This window comes from Ornithorhynchus anatinus, chromosome 11 (genome assembly GCF_004115215.2).
Source record: "Ornithorhynchus anatinus isolate Pmale09 chromosome 11, mOrnAna1.pri.v4, whole genome shotgun sequence".
Lineage (NCBI taxonomy): Eukaryota > Metazoa > Chordata > Mammalia > Monotremata > Ornithorhynchidae > Ornithorhynchus > Ornithorhynchus anatinus.
In genome coordinates this window covers 48,708,220-48,729,852 of record NC_041738.1, presented here as the reverse complement: position 1 = coordinate 48,729,852, position 21,633 = coordinate 48,708,220, and the positions used below count along the sequence as shown (strand labels likewise).

General features: G+C 39.5%; 1 protein-coding gene across 2 annotated transcripts in view; it reads left to right on the top strand.

Annotated features, from left to right (window-relative positions):
* The window catches only part of CDH13 (cadherin 13), a 901,878-nt gene that overhangs the window by 721,383 nt on the left and 158,862 nt on the right, over positions 1-21,633 (top strand). For both annotated transcript variants that reach the window (XM_029074853.2, XM_029074854.2), the window contains exon 8: positions 8,611-8,751. In XM_029074853.2, coding sequence (XP_028930686.1) covers positions 8,611-8,751 — 141 coding nt within the window. The remainder of the gene's footprint in view (positions 1-8,610; positions 8,752-21,633) is intronic.

Genomic DNA, 21,633 nt, shown 5'->3' with positions numbered 1-21,633 from the left:
CTTTTACATTTTCCCAACCAAAAATTAAAGGAATGTTGACATCACTATGTGAGCGATCATTAGTTGAACAGTGGGATAACACATTATACCTTATCAAACCTTATCATATCTTATCATAACTTATTATACCTTTTTGTGCTCTTTCAAAATGTCTTCAACTTTTTAACTGCCCTGATTTGGTTTCTGGAGATGAGCATGATCAAAACAATAACTCTTGAAGTTCAAATAGTCTCTGTGTCATGAACTCCTTATCAAAAGCTTCTAACTCTCAGCTCAAAGACATTTGGTTTTCATTCCTCCTTGTAGAATGATCAAAGCCGCAGACTAGCCTGAAGGGTTCTGAATTTGATTCTATCCAGAAACTGGTGACTTCGATTTCCTGAATCTCAGCTTTTACACCTGCTGAGGAAAATAATTCAGCTCACAAATGAGGACATAATAGTGAGAACTTAATTTTATAAAAATTGTGAATATAAAACTATACAAAAAATTCCAAATTGTTAAAATTAAGACCCGGGAACCTCTAGACTGTAAGCTCCTTAATGGCAGAGAGTGTGTTTGTTACATTTTTTATATTGTACTCTCTAAAGTGCTTAGTACAGTGCTCTCCACCAAATAAGCACTCAGTAAATGCGATTGACTGATGGACTGGGAGAGAGCAGTTACTCAGATATATGGAGAAAGAGCAAAATTGTTTGGGCACATTAAATAATCATCAACATCTGACTAAGCCCTCATTTCCTTTTCTTCCACTCCCTTCTGGCCTGACTTGCTCTCTTTATTCAACCCTCCTGCCCGACCCAGCCCCACAGCATTTATTTACATATCCCTAATTTACTTATTTATAGTAATGTCTGTCTCCCCTCTAGACTGTAAGATTCTTGTGAGCAGGGAATGTCTATTATATCGTACTCTCCCAAGCACTTAGTACAGTGCTCTGCATACAGTAAGCACTCAATAAATGTGACTTGTTGTCTGATCTGGATTGATTCTAAGAGAAAAACTCATTTAAAACAGCTTCTTCTGGGTCTTGTAACTTGTATGTTTGGAGATTTTCTCTTTCTTGATTCTCTTTGACCTATATGTTTTGCCACTCCTGCCCTCCATTTGAATCTTTCCTATTCTATTCCCCAAATTTCAGTTTGGACAACACAGGGCTCTGGCTATAGTGAGTTTCACCGTTCCTATGATTAATCTCTCGCTTCCCCTTAATAGTTTCCTCAACCCCCCCACCACTTTAACAATCCCACCTCACCTAAGCACTTGGGAATTTATTCCTTCCTTATGTATATATCTTTAAATTCTGTGGCTTTCACCTCATAATTCTTGCTTCCACTCCAAAGTGACTTTATGAACTTTATCCATAGAGTTTTCTTGGTAAAAAACAGTTTTCACCTACTTCTAGTTTATCTTAATGTCTGTCTCCCTTGCTAGACTGTAAGATCCTTGAGCATAGGAATTATGTCTGTTAACTCTATTGTGCTCTTCCAAATTCAGAGCTCTCATTAGACTTAGTGCTCAGTAAATACTAGAGAATTATGGCTTGTTCAGTCAACAGTAGAACAATTATGTTTACCTTCCTGACAGACCTTCTAGGAAAATGAGGCAAAAGAATGAACTAGGGGATAATTTGGTATATAATACCTAAGTTTTTAAGGGTAGGAACTGTGCCTTTCACTTTTATCATTTTCTGTGAGGTGCCTAGTATGTTGTACTACACAGTCAGGAGGTGCTCAGTAAGTGCTGAAGGGGAGGCAGTGAGGCAGCTTCAAGTGAACTGGTGAGCCTGGTTTGTACTTTGTGCTGAATTCTCAAGTGATTTGAGTCATATTAAAAGCTTGGAATGATTCTTCTGGGTTGGAAGACATTCAGTACACATTGTGTTTAGCTCAATAGCATTCAGGGATAAATAAATAATAGTGATTTCAAACATTAAATTTTCATTTCTTTTACCATCAATTCTAGGTGTTAGAATTTCTGACAAACAGTATGAGGAAAAGATGGAGTCAGTAAACTTGTTTCATATGTTTGAGGTTCAATAATCCATCCAAAATGTTGGAAGGGTGAGAATGCAAATGATTAAAATTTGAAAGGCAGTGTTCATCAGCATTTTCTCACTAATTCAGCATGTTAGACTCCCAAACCACCTGCACAATAAACACTCCATAAATGAAACCATATTGCATATTGTTTCCTCAGAAAACAAACCCAAATTTGATTCTAGAAATAATGAAAATGTGAAATTAACTGCCCTATGCTTAACCCAAATAACCTATGACTCAAAGCCCCCATGACTCCGGACCAGGGAATGCAATCTGTAATCTAGTGCTTGTGGCTGTTCTTTAAGAACCGAGCCCTTCCTAGGTCTGGGCCAGATGATTTTGTCCCCGAGAAGTCAGGTGTTTTAATTCACTTAAGGAGATGTTTGGTCTTTGCACTTTTTCTTTTCTTCTTTTTGGGGGTTCTTTCCTGAACCTTTCTCTCATACAAGCTCTCCAGACCAGTGAGAGACCTTGTGATCACAAACACAGTAAGGGAATGAGGGCATTGGTGGAAGATCAATATTTTAAATGTAGCAGGGAAAAAAAAGATAGAGCTGCCGAGGTGTTTAGGTCACAAAATTCAATATCTCTGAAGTTAGATGTGGACAAAGCGCAGGAATGCAGAAAGTCCCTAGAATCTTATGAACATGAATATGTAAATCACCTGAATATAAATTTCATCACCATCAACAACAGTGAGTCAAATTTAATAGAATGAATCGATTTATGTTCTTTCCAGACCAGTAATGAGCAAAAGTATGCAGCATTATAACCCTGCAGAGATATGTTGAGAAATTTCCAGGATAAATAATGAGCTCACTCTGTTGTTGATTTTGTGGATGGCCCCTACAAAAGTGTTCATATAATCTAGCAGATGGTAAACAGGATTTTTTTAAATTTTTTTTCCTTGGTAGTGCATAATTACCCCGCAATTCTGCTTTAGAGCTCATTACCTTGCTAAATCCTTTTTGGAAAGGTAACTTGATAGTGGCTCAGGTTTATCTCCAGAATTCCTTGTAATTCTGGACATTAGGAAAGTCAGTGAAAGCGAGACTGTATTTCTGAATTGTTTGAAGTTACTGCAGGTGCTCTAGCTTAGAATTTTTCTAACTATACCAGTTCACAAGGCAAGTGATACAGTATTTGAAAGCAAACAGCTCCCTGTCCTACCGTAATACAGTTCATTCTTTCATTCAGTCATTTATTAGGCACTTACTATGTGCAGAGCACTGTACTAAGCTCTTGAGAAAGTACAATACAACAATAAAGAGTGACAATCCCTACCCACAATAAGCTCACAGTGTGTGTGTGTGTGTGTGTGTGGCGGGTGGGGGGGGAGGAAACAGTCATCAATACAAATAAATAAAATTCCAGATATATACACCTAAGTGCTGTGGGGCTGGGATGGGGGGAAGAACAAAGGGAGCAAATCAGGGTGATGCAGAAGGGAATGGGAAATGAGGAAAACTGGGGCTTAATCCGGGAAGGCCTCTTGGAGAAGATGTGCCTTCAGTAAGGGTTTGAAAGGGGGACAGTAATTATCTGGTGGATTTGGGAAGGGAATGCTTCCAGGCCAGTGGTCGGTGGTGAGGAAGGTGAGATCGAGGCACAGTGAGAAGGTTAGAACCAGAGGAACGAAGTATGCAGATATACTAACAACATTAACCCAGACCTTTTCTATAAGACTTCATTTCTTCCAATTACTAAGTAGTATAAATTTCTCCTATTTTGCCAACAGTGGAACCAATTTAGGGCAAACAGGTGAATTGATTAAGGCATCAGAGAAAGAGAGCTGACATCAGCTAATCAGGACTAATAATAAAACAAGTGTTTCCCAAGGTTCTTCCTAATCACAAATGACCACCCCCTTGAAAAAATAGAAGAGGTCAAATGTTGAGGGAAAACAGTGGGATGAAATATTCAACTAGGAAATAGCAGAACTTGGCTCCTTCAAAGGCCCAGAGTAAGTACTTAGCCCTTAAGTCCCTCTGTTTCTCTATCATGACAGTTATGAAATAATCCTTCCCTTCTCTACCTCACAGAAATGTGGAGAAAGAAAGTAGATGCCAAGAGAAGTTGGTAAAATTAGAAAGAAGCACAAATGAAGGGTTGCATCTTTGGGGGCACATAGGAAAATGTTTAACTTTTTTAAAAAGCAAATAATATGGATTATATGAATAAGAAGGCTGATAAGATTGAATTTTTCTGTGATTTTTTTCCCCTATTTTCCTATTCAGTCCTATTTTGTGTCATATTTGGATTCTGTTCCGGTGAACTCTTGAATTTAAAAGAATCTGAAATGCTTAATAAAATATTGTATTCAATTTTGCCCACTCCAGTCCAGGTATCAATTTCTTATACAAATGTTTTAGAACTGCCAGGCTTTCTTTTTACTCAGGGATGAGGCTATTTTCCCTTTCACACTTATCCTCTTTGCCCCATGTGAGGGGGTCGTAACTCTGGGTGTCCCCTCAGTGAGTATCCGAACCACTTCATAAAGAAAAAATGTCTGTGTTTGCAGAGGCTTATGCAGGAGGTCAGGGAAGCTTGAATGTATTACAACAGCCAGAAAACATGCATAAAATAGCATGTTTTTAGCCAGAAGTTAGGGACTAACTGCATGGCCGGATGATATATTAGGGTTGCTGGGTTCCTAGCATTAAATTGGCTATTTCCCTATGGTAGTCAAGGTGAAGCAGAGCCTCCCATTATCAGGAGAGATTTCCAAGCTTCAACATACTTTAGGGCTCAAAAGTATTTTCTTTCAAAGAGTGAATTTATATCTAACAACTCAGGGAGTGGACAAACACTTGGGTGAGAATGAGAGTCAGCGGCTTTTCTAGATGATCTTTAAACAAAAAGGGGAAAAATGGAAAGAAGCAGTCTGGTCTTGTGGAAAGAGCACTGGACTGGGAGTTAGGAGATCTGTGTTTGAATTCTGACTCTGCCTGTCGGCTGCTGTGTCATCTTGGGCAAGTCATTTAACTTCTCTTTGCCTCAGATTCCTCGTGTAAAATTAGGTATAAATACTTGTAATCCCTCCTCCTTAGACTGAGCACTATATAGCTCAAATTATGACCAATCTGATTATTTAATACCTGCTTCAATGCTCAGCACAATACCTGACACATAACAAGTTCTTAACAAATACCATTATAATTATTATTATCATTGATAGCATAATCGTTGCTGTTAGTGTTATTGTCCTTATTCTGTAAGGAAACTTCTTTTTTCCCTATCTTTACAAGTAACTTCTAAGAGATCAAAAGAGGTGCTGGTATCCTGAATGAGTTTTGCATGCCCATATGGATAATCTGTTCTCCAACTTGTAAAGGGAAAATTGGGATGAAAATACTCAATCCCCCCCACATTATTATTATTGTTATTGTAATTAAGTACTTACTATGTGTCAAGCACTGTACTAAGCACTGGGGGTAAAGTCAAGATATTCAGGTTAAACATATTCCTTTCCCATATGAGGCTCACAGTAGGGAGTAAGATCTGATCCCCATTTAACAGATGAGGAATCTGAGGCACAGAGAAGTTTAGTGATTTGACCAAAATCACACAGCAGACAAAAGCTGGGATTCGAACCCAGGTCCTTTAACTCTTAGGCCCATATTCTTTCCTCTAGGCCAGGTGTTTCCCTTTACTGTGAGACTTGTCATGGCTCTTAAATCCCTATTGTCAGTCAGCATTGCAGGACATATGGGTCTTCAATCAGATGGCCCTATAACACATGGCAAAGTTGCATAAAATGGGAAAAATATTTATTTCACTGGATATTTATTTCCCCCTACATTGGGTAGTATAATGCACCATGTGTTTCTGGGCAACCATATGTGCTGTTGTACCTCTAATTAAGTGAGTTGGTTTAAAGTCTTGGCACTGGTCTTCACTGAGGGCTTCCTCTATTATAGTTTTGATGCTTGTTTCAGTAATCGATCTTCTTTTTAACCTTCATTTTAATAGCCCAGAAACATTAAGGAACCTGCCTTAAATGGTAGACCTAGTGAATCTTAATGAGACACAATGTAAGAGTGAAATGATTTAGACTACCATATAGGATAAGTCTGCTTAGAATAAAACAAATGTCTATGTGGACAAAAATGGCAAGCTACACATACCTTTTATCGGCACAAATGTGAGCTGTTATTTTTTTAATGGTATTTGATAAGTGCTTACTATGTGCCAGGTACTTTTACTAAGGGCTGGGGTAGATACAAGTTAATCAGATTGGACATACAGTCCTTATCAGTCAGTAAATCATATTTATTGAGCTCTAACTGTGTGCAGAGCGATGTACTAAGAACTTGGGAGAGTAAAACAAAACAGACATATTCCCTGGCCATGAGCTCCCAGTCTAGAGACAAGCATCCAACATAGAGAAGCAGCATGGCCTAGTGGCAAAAGCCCAGGCTTGGGAGTCAGCAGTCACGGGTTCTAATCCCAGCTCCACCACTTGTCTGCTGTGTGACCTTGGGCAAGCCACTTAACTTCTTTGGGCCTCAGTTACGTCATCTGTAAAATAGGGATTGATACTGTGAGCCCCATGTGGGACAGGAACTGTTTCCAACCTGATTGTCTTAGATCTACCCAACTGCTTAGAAAAGTGCTTGGCATATAGTAAGTGCTTAACAAATACCATAATTATTATTATTTTGGGGCTCACAATCTAAATCTGCATTTTACGAATGAGGTAACTGAGGCATAGAGAAATTAAATGACTCACCCAAGGTCACACAGCAGACAATTGGTGAAGCACTTGTCTGCCTTATTCTTGACTGAATGAAAGGAAGATTTGCTTCAAACGTTATTGCCATTCTGAGAGACAGTCAGTCTGTCTCACTGTCATTACCAGTCTGACTGGGGAATGGCAATGATTATTTGGTGGAAATTAGCCAAAAAGAGCTAAATTCCATTATCTTGAGGCCACTGGGGAGGCTCTTGAGTTAACCAAGAGACTGGATTGGACAAGCAATCCCTTAGCCAGAAAACTTTGCCTTTTAGCTATGAAATGCTGTGCCCATATGTACCTCTTAATAACCCAAGAATCTCTCCCAATGACTACTGCTACTCTGAGACCCCAACTCTGATTGGAACTACAGCTTTGAGAGACATAAATAGGGCAGAAAAAAGTCCACAATAACTGTCCTTCAGTCAGGTGGACAAGCTGATGTCAGATGTCGTTGAACAGGCTCTGAGGCAGCTCTACAGGTTTGTGACTGCAGGACAGTAATTTTTTCTACATCACTAGAACATTACAAACATCAGGTTGATGCTCATAGTTTAAAGGTACAGATTTGGGACCAGTTTGCAAAACTCCATTAGAAACGTCCATGAAAGAATACCCCTGCTCCATGTGCTTCTTTTAGACTATGAGCCCTTTGTTGGCAGGGATTGTCTCTATCTGTTGCTGAATTGTACATCCCAAGTGCTTAGTACAGTGCTCTGCACACAGTAAGAGCTCAATAAATATGGTTGAGTGAATGAATGAATACACATTCATTTAGCCACTTTGTCCCTGAATTTTTAGGCCACTTACTGCTCCTCATTTTCTTCATCTGTTATAAAGGAATAGTTTTACTTGCTGTTTTCATTCAGACTTTAGCATGAGTTCAGGGATCTAAATGGTAACATTATCAATAGTATTGATTGAGAATTGAAGCAGAACTTTATGGAGAACTTATAGGCAGAGAATAGTAATAATAATTATGGCGTTTGTTAAGCACTGTACTAAGTGCTTTATTTAAGTGCTTTATTGCTATTGTTTTTGTCTGTCTCCCGATTAGCCTGTAAGCCCGTCAGTGGGCAGGGACCATCTCTATCTGTTTCCGATTTGTACATTCCAAGTGTTTAGTACAGTGCTCTACGCATATTAAGCACTCAATAAATGCTATTGAATGAATGAATAAGTGCTGGGGTGGATACAAGCAATCGGATTGGACACATTCCTTGTCCCATGTGGCACTCACAGTCTGAGTCCCCATTTTACAGATGAGATAACTGAGGCACAGAGAATTGAAGTACCTTGCTCCAGTTCACAAAGCAGACAAGTGGTGGAGCCAGAATTAGAACTCATGACCTTCTGACTCCCAGGCCCATGTTCTATCCACTACACCATGCTGCTTCTCTAAGAACTGTACTAAACACTTGGAAGAGTACAATACAACAGAGTGGGCAGAAACATTTCCTGCCCAGAAGGAAATTAAGCATTTTTTATTTCCAATGTCTTTGCTAACCAACCCTCTGTCTTTGGGACATACAGCTGGTCACTCTGAAGAACAATTTATCATGTCCGTTTGCACACCACATAGCTGCCCTTCATCATTTGTTCTCATTATCTTTAAAGGCAACTCCTCACTGAGATTAATTCCACAAAGCACAGAGTAAGATGAGAACTAGTGAAATTAAGGCTATAAAGACAGCCATTTGTCTGAAAATCACACAACTCTTTAGCCGTAAAACTATTGGGGGTACATCCAATACCCAACTAAACAAAATCAATGTCATGTCTATTCTTGTCAAAATCTAAATCGCATGTTTCGGTTTTGTTTTTGTATTTTAGACTCTGGAAAATCCTAAATATGAGCTGATCATTGAAGCTAAAGATATGGCTGGTTTGGATGTAGGGCTAACAGGAACAGCCACAGCTACGATCGTCATCGATGACAAAAATGATCATCCACCAGAATTCACCAAGAAAGAGGTAAAAAATTAAGTTTCTAATGATAACTGTGTTCACTCATCAAAGTTATTATAGTAGAAATACTCTTAGTTGTTAACTACTAAGATGAACCACTTTGCACACAATTGGCATTGAGCAGCTGTCCTATGTGAGAAATCAATTGCCCTAAAAATGTATTTTTCAATAGGTGTTTTAGCTTGGTCAGTTTGTACAACTACAGTTTGACACAGAGTTTCATGAAGCAAAATCCTGACTCGAATAAATTTTATAAGAAAAAAGCTTTAATAAAGAAATACCATTTTTACTTGTAGTGCAGTTCACAATAATTGATTTGAAGTGTTATTATTTTAGCATAATAATTATTTTAAATAAGCGTAGAATGGGAGTCCAGACTGAAAGCCACCAAGGATACAAAATAGGTTTTCCCTGCAATAGAAAGTCGGTTTGGGAGCCAGTAATTAAAAAAAAAAAAGTTCATTTTTGCTACAGAACCTTTTTATACTCCCTTGATCCTGTGCCCTCCTGATTCTGTATTTCTTATTGTGTTGTTTTCAACATTTATTATGCTCCACTTATGTTGTATGCAAATATGATAGAAAACCCATCAGTGGTTAAAGCCGTAGATGCTCTGTTGTATTTAATGTTAAATAAATAGGCAAAATCCCTAACTCTAGATTGCAGAGGAAATACCTAGAAAGGTAAACAACACTGAGATTTCTGTTAGTTTGAGTCCCTGACATTTTGCATTGAGGATCTTTGACTAATTATATGGCCTGATACGTTATTACACATCATATGCAAATAATAAGACCTTCACTTTCTCACAAGCATTCCAGAGATGGCTGTGGACATACGTGACCCACTGAAGTCACATAACCATGTTGTCTCTCCCCCTTTAGACTTTGAGCCCGTTGTTGGGTAGGGATTGTCTCTATCTGTTGCCGAAATGTTCTTTCCAAGAGCTTAGTACAGTGCTCTGCACACAGTAAGCGCTCAATAAATATTATTGAATGAATGAATTTCCTCCATCCTCTTCCATCCTATTGAGTGTCGCTTTGGCGCCTCATTATCTCATTCCTAGCAACTGGCGGGCCTGATTTCTAATATCGAGACTTTCCGTCTCTATTTCCTTGTCCCCAGACCCCTGGGTTTCTACCTGTGTAGCCACCATTGGCTATTATCACTACAAAACAGCAGGAGAGACCCCATTCCACATTTACTTGGAACACCACTTTCCTATTCTTTCCCATTTTCTTTTCTCTCCTTTCCTTCCTATTTCTCACTCACTTCTCTTCCTCTTCCTTCCCATCCCTTCACTGCATCCTGTTTCTTCCTGTCATCCCTTTTGGCCCTTCCCTTGCAAGCTTCTATTTCCATTTGACATGGTAGAATTACAGATTCCAATATTCACAGTACAGAAGCACTACCCCACCTCCTATCTGACTTAGTATCGAATGGCTGTACATGCTGAATTATTCTCTCAACACCATTATAAATAAGAACAGGAGGATGGGCTTCTTTTCTCCTACACAAATTTCACAAGTTCTATAGGTAGTCCTGAAAACAGGGGAATCTTTTATGAATAGTGAACAGAGTAGAAATATTTGCCTTGGTTTTTCACCAATAATAAACTACCACTTGAGTCGGCCTCCTGTAATAAGACCCGAGATATTCGATTAAAAAAAATACTCATTGTACAGTCCCATGCTAAGGTTTGATTGATCTGTATTTCAAGCTTCTCTAACAGTGACAAGAGTTATAAAAAAGATTGATTTTTCAGGAGTGCTATTGAAGGTAGAATTGCTCAAAAACAATAACTCCAATGCCTTGATTTATGGCCATTATCTCTTTTTGCTTACTTTTAGATTAGTTGGTTTTCTTTTAGTATCAGTGGCAATTTTTTTTCTGTGACTAGAAATTCAAATTATTGTTTCCATTACTGTCTATACTCTTAAAAAAATCATTTTTTTAGGAAACAAATACACTACTTTATGGACTGAAAGTATGGGTTAATCATATTATTGCTATAGTGAAATTCCCTGAAATGGTTTTCCTCCTCTGTGTATTTCTAGGCCAATTACAAGGCAATCTTTTGACTGGCTTATATGGACCCTTTTCACAAATGAAGTCTTATCTGTTTTTACTACAAAGCCCCAATATTGCAGGGGTGAGATCTGCCTAGATTCTCTGCTATGCATCCTGCATAGACATTTTTTGGATAATTTGTGTTGCTGTTATTTAGGTGATCTTAAAATCTCCCAGGAAACCTAAAGTTTTTTAGGTTTTTTTCCCCACGTGTAGAAATAGAGTTTATGGTTTGGCTTCAAAGATACATTAGTTTGCTTAACAGATGTTTTCTCTGAATCCCAGGTGTAAAGTAACCTCAATTTTGTTTGTCTCTTTGCTGAAGGTAATTTTTATGTTTTGAGACTTCAGACAGTTGGGGGGTTTTCTGCTGCACTTGCATTTTACACTATCAGTAAAGGGAGAAAAGAAGGAAGGAAGGAGAAAGGGAAGAAAGGAGGGAGGAAGGGAGGGAAGAAAGGAGGGAGGAAGGGAGGGAAGAAAGGAGGGAGGAAGGGAAGGAAGGAAGGAGGGAGAGAGGGAAGAAGGGAGGGAGGAAGGGAAGGGAAGAAATGATGGAGGGAAGGAGAGAAAAAAGGAGGGAGGAAGGAGGAGGGAGGGAAAAAAGGAAGGAAGGGAAGAGAAGGGAAGGACAGCAGGGAAAGAGGGAGTGCACCTTCCCTAGGCCCCACAAGCCACACAAGGGCATGGGGATGGATGGCAGGAAGGAGTTGGAAGGGGAGCACATGAGATACTGCTCCACCAAGTCTGCAGAGAATTGAACCAAGTAGCTCCATTTAGCCCTAGCAGTGAAATCACTGCCCATCTCCTGGGCATAGGCTGTCCTGCCCATTCCTAGCAGACGAGGGACAATGCAGTAAGGTTAAAGTGCAGGTTGAAGTGCCCTAGGCCAGGTAATCAATCTGTCAATCAACTATATTTATTGAATGCTTACTGTGTGCAGAGCACTGTGCTGAGTGCTTGGGAGAGTAAAATACAACGGAGCTGGTAGGCTAATTCTCTGCCCACAAGGAGCTTACAATCTAGAGAGGGAGGAGCCTAAAACACCTTGACATTGAAAGCCATTTATGTTCTGTGGACACCAGCTATTGCCTTTTACTTGGACCCTGCTATCTTGGAGGACCTCTAAAGTTTCCATCAAGCCCAAAATCAAAGGTGCATAAGGGCAAGATTTGAAATCCCAAGGAAAAATCATGTAAGGTTTTTTTTGTTGTTTTTGTACAAAACTGACCTCTTTCTTGCCTAACGTAGGATATTTAAATGTCCAAAGGCACGACATTATTTTGGGTGTGGGTCGTGCTACTAGTGGTGAATCCTGCCTCGAAAGTATGGTAATGAGAACCCAGGTAATCTCTCTCCTTCCCCAGACCCTCACAACTGCTCAGGTTCCAGCAGTAACAATAATATAATAATGATAATAATAACAATAATAGTACTTGTAAAGCTCTTACTGTGTGTCAAGCCCTATTCTAAGCCCTGGGATGGGAACAAGGTAATTAGGTTGGACATAGTCCAAGTCCCGCTTTGGGCTCACTGTCTAAGTGATAATAACTAATAACGATAACAATAATGATAATTATAATGATCATAGTATTTAAGTGGTTACTATCTGCTAAGCTCTGTACTATGGTAGAAAAAAGATAATCGGTTCAGACACAGCCACTCTCATTAATTGTGATCACAGTCTAAGACAGAGGGAGAACATGAGGGAGAAGCAGCATGGTCTAGTGGAAACAGCAGGAGGCTGGGAGTCAGAGGACCTGGGTTCTAATCCCAGCTCTGCCAAATACTTGCTCTATGACCTTGGGCAAATCACTTAACTTCCTACTGCATCTCAGTTCTCCTGTTCTCCCTCCTATTTAGACTGGGAGACCCATGCAGGACAGGGACTGTGTCCAAGCTAATTCATTAGCATCTACTTCAGTGCTTAGAATAGTGTTTAACACAGAGTAAGCATTTAACAAATGTCATTTAAAAATGAATTGATTCCCCATTTTACAGATGAGGAAACTGAGGCTCAACAAAGTTAAATGACTTGCCCAAAATCACCCAGCAGGTAAGAGCAGCAGTTGGATTAGAACCCAGGTCCTCTGATTCTCAGGCCCTTGCTCTTTCCATTAGGCCACACTACTTCCCCAAATGGGTAGGTCCCAATTTTTGTTTTTTTTAAGGAACTTGTTAAGTGCTTACTGTGTAAAAGAAGCAGCTTGGCTTAATGGAAAGAGCCCGGGCATGGGAGTCAGAGGTCATGGGTTCCAATTCCGCTCTGCCACTTGTCAGCTGTGTGACCTTGGGCAAGTCACTTCACTTCTCTGTACCTCAGTTACCTCATCTGTAAAATGTAGATGAAGACTGCAAGCCCCAGGTGGGACAACCTGATTACCTTGTATCTACCCCAGCGCTTAGAACAGTGCTTGGCACATAGTAAGAGCTTAACAAATACCAATATCATTATTATTATTATTATTATCTATGTACCAGCTACTGTATTTAAGTGCTAGGGTGGATACAAAATAGTCAGTTTGGATACAGTTCCTATCCCACATGGGGCTCACAGTCTATATTGGAAGGAGGAGGATTTAATTTCCATTTTCCAAAGAAGTAACTGAGGCATAGAGAAGAAAAATGACCTGCCCAAAATCATTCAGTAGGCAAGTGGCAAAGTCAGGATTAGAAAGAAGTTCCTCTCTTTTCCAGACCCATATTTTTTCTACTAGGCCACAGCGCTCTCCCAACTGGGTAGTTTTCATTACAGCAGGGTCAGAGAGATGAGCCTGGCTGGTCCTGCCTAACCTCACACACCCCAGTCCAGCCTTACTTTATAAACAATGAAATCACTATCCCGGCAGTGACTAGCCACCCAAACTGAGGACATCACCAAATGAATCAGCTCAAGTTATTCAGAGAGCAGTGTTGATGCATGTGTTGTTCAGCTGGAATTCTTCCATAATAATAATAATTGTGTTATTTGTTAAGCGCTTACTGTGTGCCAGACACTACTAAACTCTGGGATGGTATAGGAAAATCGGGTTGGACACAAGTCACGACTTGGTGAATTTAGCCATGCTTATCACAGACGCACCCTAGGACAAGATTCTGGTGAAAAGCAACCAATAGGTTCTCAACAAATGTCAACAGGCAACATAAGAAATCAAACACCTTGACAAGAAAAGGATTACGAGAGGGAGAATGAGTTTTTGAAGAATGACCGCCGCCTCCGCCACACTCAAATCAACGATTCAGGGCCTCTGCTTTCAGCTTCATTTGAGGAGACTTCGCCAAGCATAGTCCCAGCTATGTCATATCCCAATCAGTTACTTCCTGAGAAATCAACATGGTGTGGAATATTTGCCATCAGTTGACAACCACAGAAAAAAGGTTTAGCACATAGCATAGCTACCAATAAAATGTGCATCAAATTTAAACTCGATCAATCAGTTGGATTTACTGAATGCTTATTATGTGCGGAACACTGTACTATGTGCTTGAGAGAGTACAATATAACAGAGTTGGTAGGTACCGTGGAGTTTCTTAGAATAGTGGAGTAAATGCTGACTGCTGACACAGGTATCTTCAACTCTGATGCTCTTATATTGTTATAGTTTTTCTGTAAGGCCAGAAACAAATTTGGAGTACATAAAATTAATAAAACCATAGGCATAATGTACTTTGGTCTGATGGAGAGAGCACACGGTCTCACTTCAGTTCCCTGACTCTGATTGACTTCAGGGGAAACTAGTTTTAAATTGGTGTCATGGGGAGCATCTGAGAATAAAAAAAAATTGTGGAATTTCTCCCCACCTAAAGCTCGGGATTATGGTCTGGGTGAATGGGATGCTTATATCACTTAGCTCTACTTCCACTTTTCACCATGATTTTAAGCCTCCCTGATTCTGAAGATCCAGTTTATATTAGTGGAGTTCGAAGTAGGCAGGGAACTTGTCTATTGACAATATTTTATCATACTCTCCCAAGCAGTTAGTACAGTGCTCTGCACACAGTAAGTGCTCAATAAATACAGTTGATTGATTGATCGCTATATTGTACTCTCCCAAGATCTGAAGAGTAAGCACTCAATAGCTATAATCGATTGATTGGATTTGTGGGCAGGGAATGTGTCTGTTTATTGTTATATCTTACCCTCCCAAGTGCTTAGTACAATGCTTTGCACACTGTAAGCACTCAATAAATATGACTGAATGAGTTCAGTAGTTGCAGGTGACAAACCATGGATATTGCCCAATACTTATAAAGGATCTGAGCCATTTTGAAGGGAAAATGCCATAGAAAAAAGTGATATCTGAGAGTGAGGAATAATCCCTCCATAATTATAGTATTTATTAAGTGCTTACTAGGTTCATTCATTCAGGCAGTTATATTTATTTTTCACCAGCTTAAAATCATGGTGAAAAGTGGAAGTAGAGCTAAGTGATATAAGCATCCCATTCACCCAGACCATAATCCTGAGTTTTAGGTGGGGAGAAATTCTGGAGTTTTTTTTTTTTTACTTTCAGTTGCTCCCCATGACACCAATTTATTGAGTATTTACTGTGTGCAGAACACTGTAGTAAGTGCTTGAGAGAGTACAAATAACAGTGCCTGACACATAGTAAGCACTTAACAAAGAACATAATTATTATGAAACAAACACATCCCCTGCCCACAGTGAGCTGACAAGGTGATAAGAAGTGTACTAAGTGGTGGGTAAAGACAAGACAATCAGTTTAGAGACAGGTCCTTATCCCACATGCAGCTCACCATCAAAGAGGGAGACCAAGTATCTTATCCCCATTTTACAGCTGAGGAAATTAAGACATGGAGAGGTTAATTAATGTTGGTATCTGTTAAGCGCTTACTATGTGCAGAGCACTGTTCTATGCGCTGGGGTAGATAAAGGGTAATCAGGTTGTCCCACTTGAGGCTCACAGTTAATCCCCATTTTACAGATGAGGTAACTGAGGCACAGAGAAGTTAAGTGACTTTCCCACAGTCACACAGCTGACAAGTGGCAGATCTGGGATTCGAACCCATGACCTCTGACTCCCAAGCCCGGGCTCTTTCCACTGAGCCATGCTGCTTCCCAAGTATAATGCTCAGCACATAGTAAGCACTTCCCACTGCACGGGAAGCAGACTTGCCCAAGGCTACACAGAAGACCAGTGGCAGAACTGGGGTAAGAACCCAGTCTTCTGACTCCCAGACCTATGTTTTTTCCATTACTAGGACTTACCTGCTCCCCCTACCGTGAGAGAAATAGACTCATCAGGGACTCCAGTCTTCCATTTAATAAATTACTACTTAAAATATCTTCCACATAATGCTGCTTCCCCAAAAGAGGAACTCATTTAACTCACCTATTTGAGTGAGTCAGGGAATTTATCATTAGCATAACCCCAATATGGATTTCCACAGACTCTAAGAATGCAAATCCTCTCAGTTATGGACACAATTCAGTAGGGTGCTTAGCTCCAACTCTTGTTCTGCCAGAAAATCATAGGTTCAGTGGAAAAGGCAGCCAAGAGCTTCCTGGAAAATTGTCACCAACTCAAGGGTCTTTCACTTCTCTTTGAAATTATTACTATGAGTCTTAAAAAGCCATGCTCTCCAATACATTATTTTTCATTTTGAAAATAGTTCACTTGCCATCTGTTAATTTATAAAACATATCTGTGATGCCAGAAAATGGCAATGTTTGCAAAAACTTAAAAGTGCCTGAAGTTTTCTGGGAAACAGTGCTAGCCTCTTACATTTACTCGATGACTGGATTTGAATAACTCTCTGAGGTTCAGACTTTAAAATGAGCATAATGAGATGTGTTTAAGTCTAAGGGTGTAAATCACACCAATATAATTTTAAAGGCAATAGCCATACTATAGTCTATGCCTTGAGCATCTGTATTTAAGCAACTATATTTGAGAAAATAACATTTGATAGAGTAGAGAAATGACTTTATGTGCTCCACCAATTTCCTAATTAATCAATCATTGTTTATTAAGTGTAATATTCTTGGGAGAGTACAATAAAATTAGTAGTTATGAGCCCTATCATTAAGAAATTTGCGAACTTTGGGGGCATACTAAATTAACTGCAGACGGGAAGAACTGGTGAAGTATTTAATCATTCAGTGGTCTTTATTGAGGTCTTATTAGGGAAGCAGCATGGCGTAGTGGATAGAGCACAGGCCTGGGGATGAGAAGGTCATGGGTTCTAATCCCAACTCCATCACTTGCCTGCTGTATGACCTTAGGCAAGTCAACTTCACTTCTCTGTGCTTCAGTAAGCTCATCTGTAAAATGAGGAATAAGACCGTCCAACCCGATTTGCTTGTTTCCACCCCAGGGCTTAGTAAAGTGCCAGGCACATAGTAAGTGCTTAACAAATGCCATAATTATTGCTATTATTACTACTATTCAGGGCGTTGTACTAAGAGCTTATTTAAGATATATACAAGGGTGGCCAGGAGATTCCTTTTTTGTGAAATGGTAAATTCTCTTCCTGCAGTTATCAATGATGTCCTTAAATGCAACTTTTTGCCCTGTTACATAATGAAAGAAGACTATGTTGGAAAGCTCCAAGCCTGTATGTTTCCATTTATCTCCCTTTGTAAGGGGACACTTCATTGCTTTGTTTCCCTCCACCAAGATCATACAAAACACGAAGTGTCCCACTAACCAGATTTTTTTTGCTACATGGGACATTAGCTGTGACTAGCTTTCCCAACTGGTAGACGACAGAGAGTATTAATTAGCACAAATACTGGCAAAGCCTTATGAATAGAAATGATCACTAAATGTGGTAACCTAAAGGTTATGATTATTATTATGGTATTTGTAAAGCACTTAATGCCAGGCACTGGACTAAGCGGTTTTGGGGACCCAAGAAATCCAGCAACTCAGAGTGGTGCCAAGCACAAGCCACCCACGATAATATTTTCTTAATAAATCAGAATGATCTGGTTCACATAATTCCAGGGTGAATCTCTATGCAAAGTCCCTGCCTTTTCTCACCCTTTGGTTACGTTAGACAGTCAACAGTAACTCTGGTAACAACAATTCTTGGTACCGATGGGGCTTCCTCACCATTAAACCATTCCCATGCCCATTACCCTTGAATATTTCTTCCATCTATTTCTACTAAAAACAAACACACCAACACCAAAAAGATCTATAGCTTCAAGATATTGCTCTGCTTGTGAAGCGCTGAAGGTAAATATGATGACATAATACAGTCTGCAAAATATGATGACATTTAGGAAGTTCAGACTGGGAGATAAGAGAATCACAGAAATAAGTTATCTTTTTTTTTTCCAATGAATAATTTCAGCTTGCCACTAGGAAATAGATCATGCTAAACTGTCAACTTCATTTGATCGTATTTATTGAGTGCTTACTGTGTACAGAGCACTGTAGTAAGCACTTGAGAAGTACATTTCAGCAGCAAATAGAGACTATCCCTGCCCACAATGGGCTTACAGTCTAGAAAGGGGGAGACAGACATCAAAACAAGTAAATAGGCATCAGTAGCATCATTAAAAATAAATAGAATTATAGGTATATACATATCATTAATAAAAATCAATAGAATTATAATTGTAGATATGTACACATATACACAAGTGCTGTGGAGTGGGAAGGGGGGTAGAGCAAAGGGAGCGAGTAGGGGTGATGGGGATGGGAGGGGGAGCAGAGGAAGAGGGGGCTTAATCTGGGAACTTCATAGAGAAGTCTATCTGAGAGTTTCTAAGAACACTGGTGAGTTTTAGATACGATGTCAACTAAAAGTAAAAATCCAGGCCATGTATTTGAAACAAAATGCAAAGAATAATAAATCGTCCCATTTCTCCTATTCAATGCCATAAAAATTTATATTGTAAATAATACTGAAAGGAACTGGAAGAAGGCAGGCAAGCTATCACTGAATTCCAAAGAGCTACAGACATCAATATGAGTTTATTTCCATAAGTGGGATTAAACAAAATCATCTAGTACAGATCTGAACATATTCAATTTGTCCTAAAGTTAAATCTGTGGAAGAGCAATTGCACATTATGTTAGTTAATATTGTGTTTGTGTTTTACTTTGTCCAGAGGGAATTTGAGATTGAAAAAAAAATTTAAAGACTAATCCTTTTAATACTATTCCTCCTATTTCCCCATAATGTGTGTGGATGCGACATTTGTACATGCATACACATATGCACTCATCACTTAATTAGTTATTTTCTTGACAGTGAAATTCCTAGATTGTCTGGTTGCTTTTCTACAACACTAAAATAGATTTGGCTTTTTCCAAATGTACCACCCATCTGTGCCTACGAATCAAAATGTCAGCATTATTTAGACAAAATATCGCTTTTCCTTCTGCTCTAGAAAATTAAAATAGCGAACCAATAAAAATAAACCCACAAAAATGAGTCAAGATGTATTCAAACAAAACACTCCTAGGTATCCACCTCTGACTCCAGTCTCTTCAACCAGAAAATAGCAAATTATTATCTGGTCACCACCAGATTGTAAATTTTTTGTTGTAGCTATATGAAATGTATCCTAGTTGCAGTGTATTTAAATGTCTGCCTCACTCACTAAATTGTTAACTCTTTAAGGGTGGGGATATGCCTACTTTTTCTAGTGTGCTTTCCCAGTGGCTTTGTAAAATGCCCTGCAGTCAATCAGTGGTATTTCTTCAGAACACTGTACTAAAAGCTTGGGAGAATACATGAAAGTTGATAGACATTTACCTACCCTCAAGGATCTTACAGTCTTGTAGCTATGACCTCTACAAAAGGTAAGTGCTCAGATACCATTGATGGATTGTTAAATGTCTTTTAAAATGTCAATGCTGTTCTCTACCTCCAAGCTAAGTGAACAGCTCTTCTCACTAAAACTCAGAGCAATTTATAAGAAAAGTAGCCAGTCTCCATAATTGAGCCTATCATTCACATGCTATAAAGTTTGTTTCTCCTCAACATATGTGCCTCTAGGGGTTTTAGAAAAGGGTAGTACTTTCTTCTCCTGTCAGGTAGTCTCTTAATGTATGTTTGTTTACTCAAATGTCTAATCCTTTGGACTCTACCCATAAGACTAAAAAGTGGAAATCTACTCTCCCTTGCTATTTACTGGGTTTTATTACCTGTTTGGTCTACCCAGCACTGGGAAAATCTCCATTTTAGATGTGTCCTGGGATACGAGAAGCTGCTTGGCTTAGTGGAAAGAGCACAGGTTTGAGAGTCAGAGGGCATGGGCTCTAAACCCAGCTCCGCCACTTGTCTGCTGTGTGACCTTGGACAAGCCACTTAACTTCCTTGTGTCTCATTTACCTCATCTGTAAAATGGGGATTAAGACTGTGATCCCTACATGGGACAACCTAATTACCTTGTATCTACCCCTGCACTTAGAAAAGTGCTTGGGACAAAGTAAGCGCTTAACAAATACCAACATTATTATTATTATTTACATAATAGGTGTGTGTAAAGCCATTTCTTTTCACATGTCATTGGTCACCATTGATATTTCTTTATGTTTTAACGCATCTTCTTTCATGAAACGATATTCCAAAATGTGTGCTCGGGGGTTGGAAATCTAAAAAAATATTATTACACTGAGGAGAATACACACTAGCATCGCAAAATAAGGCCAATCCAAGGCCCCAGAAACCATTCAGAGCAAGACATCCCACCACTGGTAAACCACAGATAATTGGTCTAGTTAGTGGTTTTCCTTAGCTTTCAGTTCACTGAAACCCATAGCCACCCTATTGCTTTATCTTGGGTTTCTTCTTTAGAGTCATTAGGATCTCCAGGCAGAATATCTCTCTCTTTTTTAAGAAATGGTACTTGTTAAATGCTTACTATGTGCCAAGCTCTGTACTAATCACTGGGATAGGTACAAGATAATCAGGTTGTTCACAGATCCTGTCCCAAAAGGGGTCCATGGACTTATTAGGTGGGAACTGGTTTTAATCCCTGTTTTATTTTACATGTAAGGTAACTGAGGCTTAGAGAAGTTGAGTGACTTGCCCAAGGTCACACAGCAGACAACTGGCAGAGGTGGGATAGGAATCCAGGCCCTCTGCCTTCTAGGCCCATGCTCACTAGAACATGCTGCTTCTTGCTGGTTCACATAACTAAGGGCAAAAACTGTGATTTGGTTCATTCATTCAGTTGTATTTATTGTGCACTCACTGTGGGCAAAGCACTGTACTAAGCTCTTGAGTGAGTACGATATAACAATAAACAGGCACGCTCCCCGTCCACAATGAACTTACAGTCTAGAGGTTCACCAGATCTAGAGGTGACTTATAGTAATGATGGACTAGCAGTAGCATACTGACTGATAATAATGTTGGTATTTGTTAAGCGCTTACTATGTGCCGAGCACTGTTCTAAGCGCTGGGGTAGACACAGGGGAATCAGGTTGTCCCACTTGGGGCTCACAGCCTTAATCCCCATTTTACAGATGAGGGAACTGAGGCACCTAGAAGTTAAGTGACTTGCCCAAAGTCACACAGCTGGCAAGTGGCAGAGCCGGGGTTCAAACCCATGACCTCTGACTCCAAAGCCCGTGCTCTTTCCAGTGAGCCATGCTGCTTCTTTTATAGACTGATAGTATTTGTGGGTGCAAGCAACCAGCTGAAATTAATCTGAAAACAGTGGGACTTCCCATGAATTATCAGCACTTTCCCCTCTAAGTGGAATTGGAGATGAGAGAAATGTCAAGAAACAAAGCAAACCCAGAGTTAGATGACTAACCAATTTTGAGGTATACATGAGAGCCTCGGAAAAGTATTTGAGAACAACTGAAGAGTGTATTTTTGGTGATA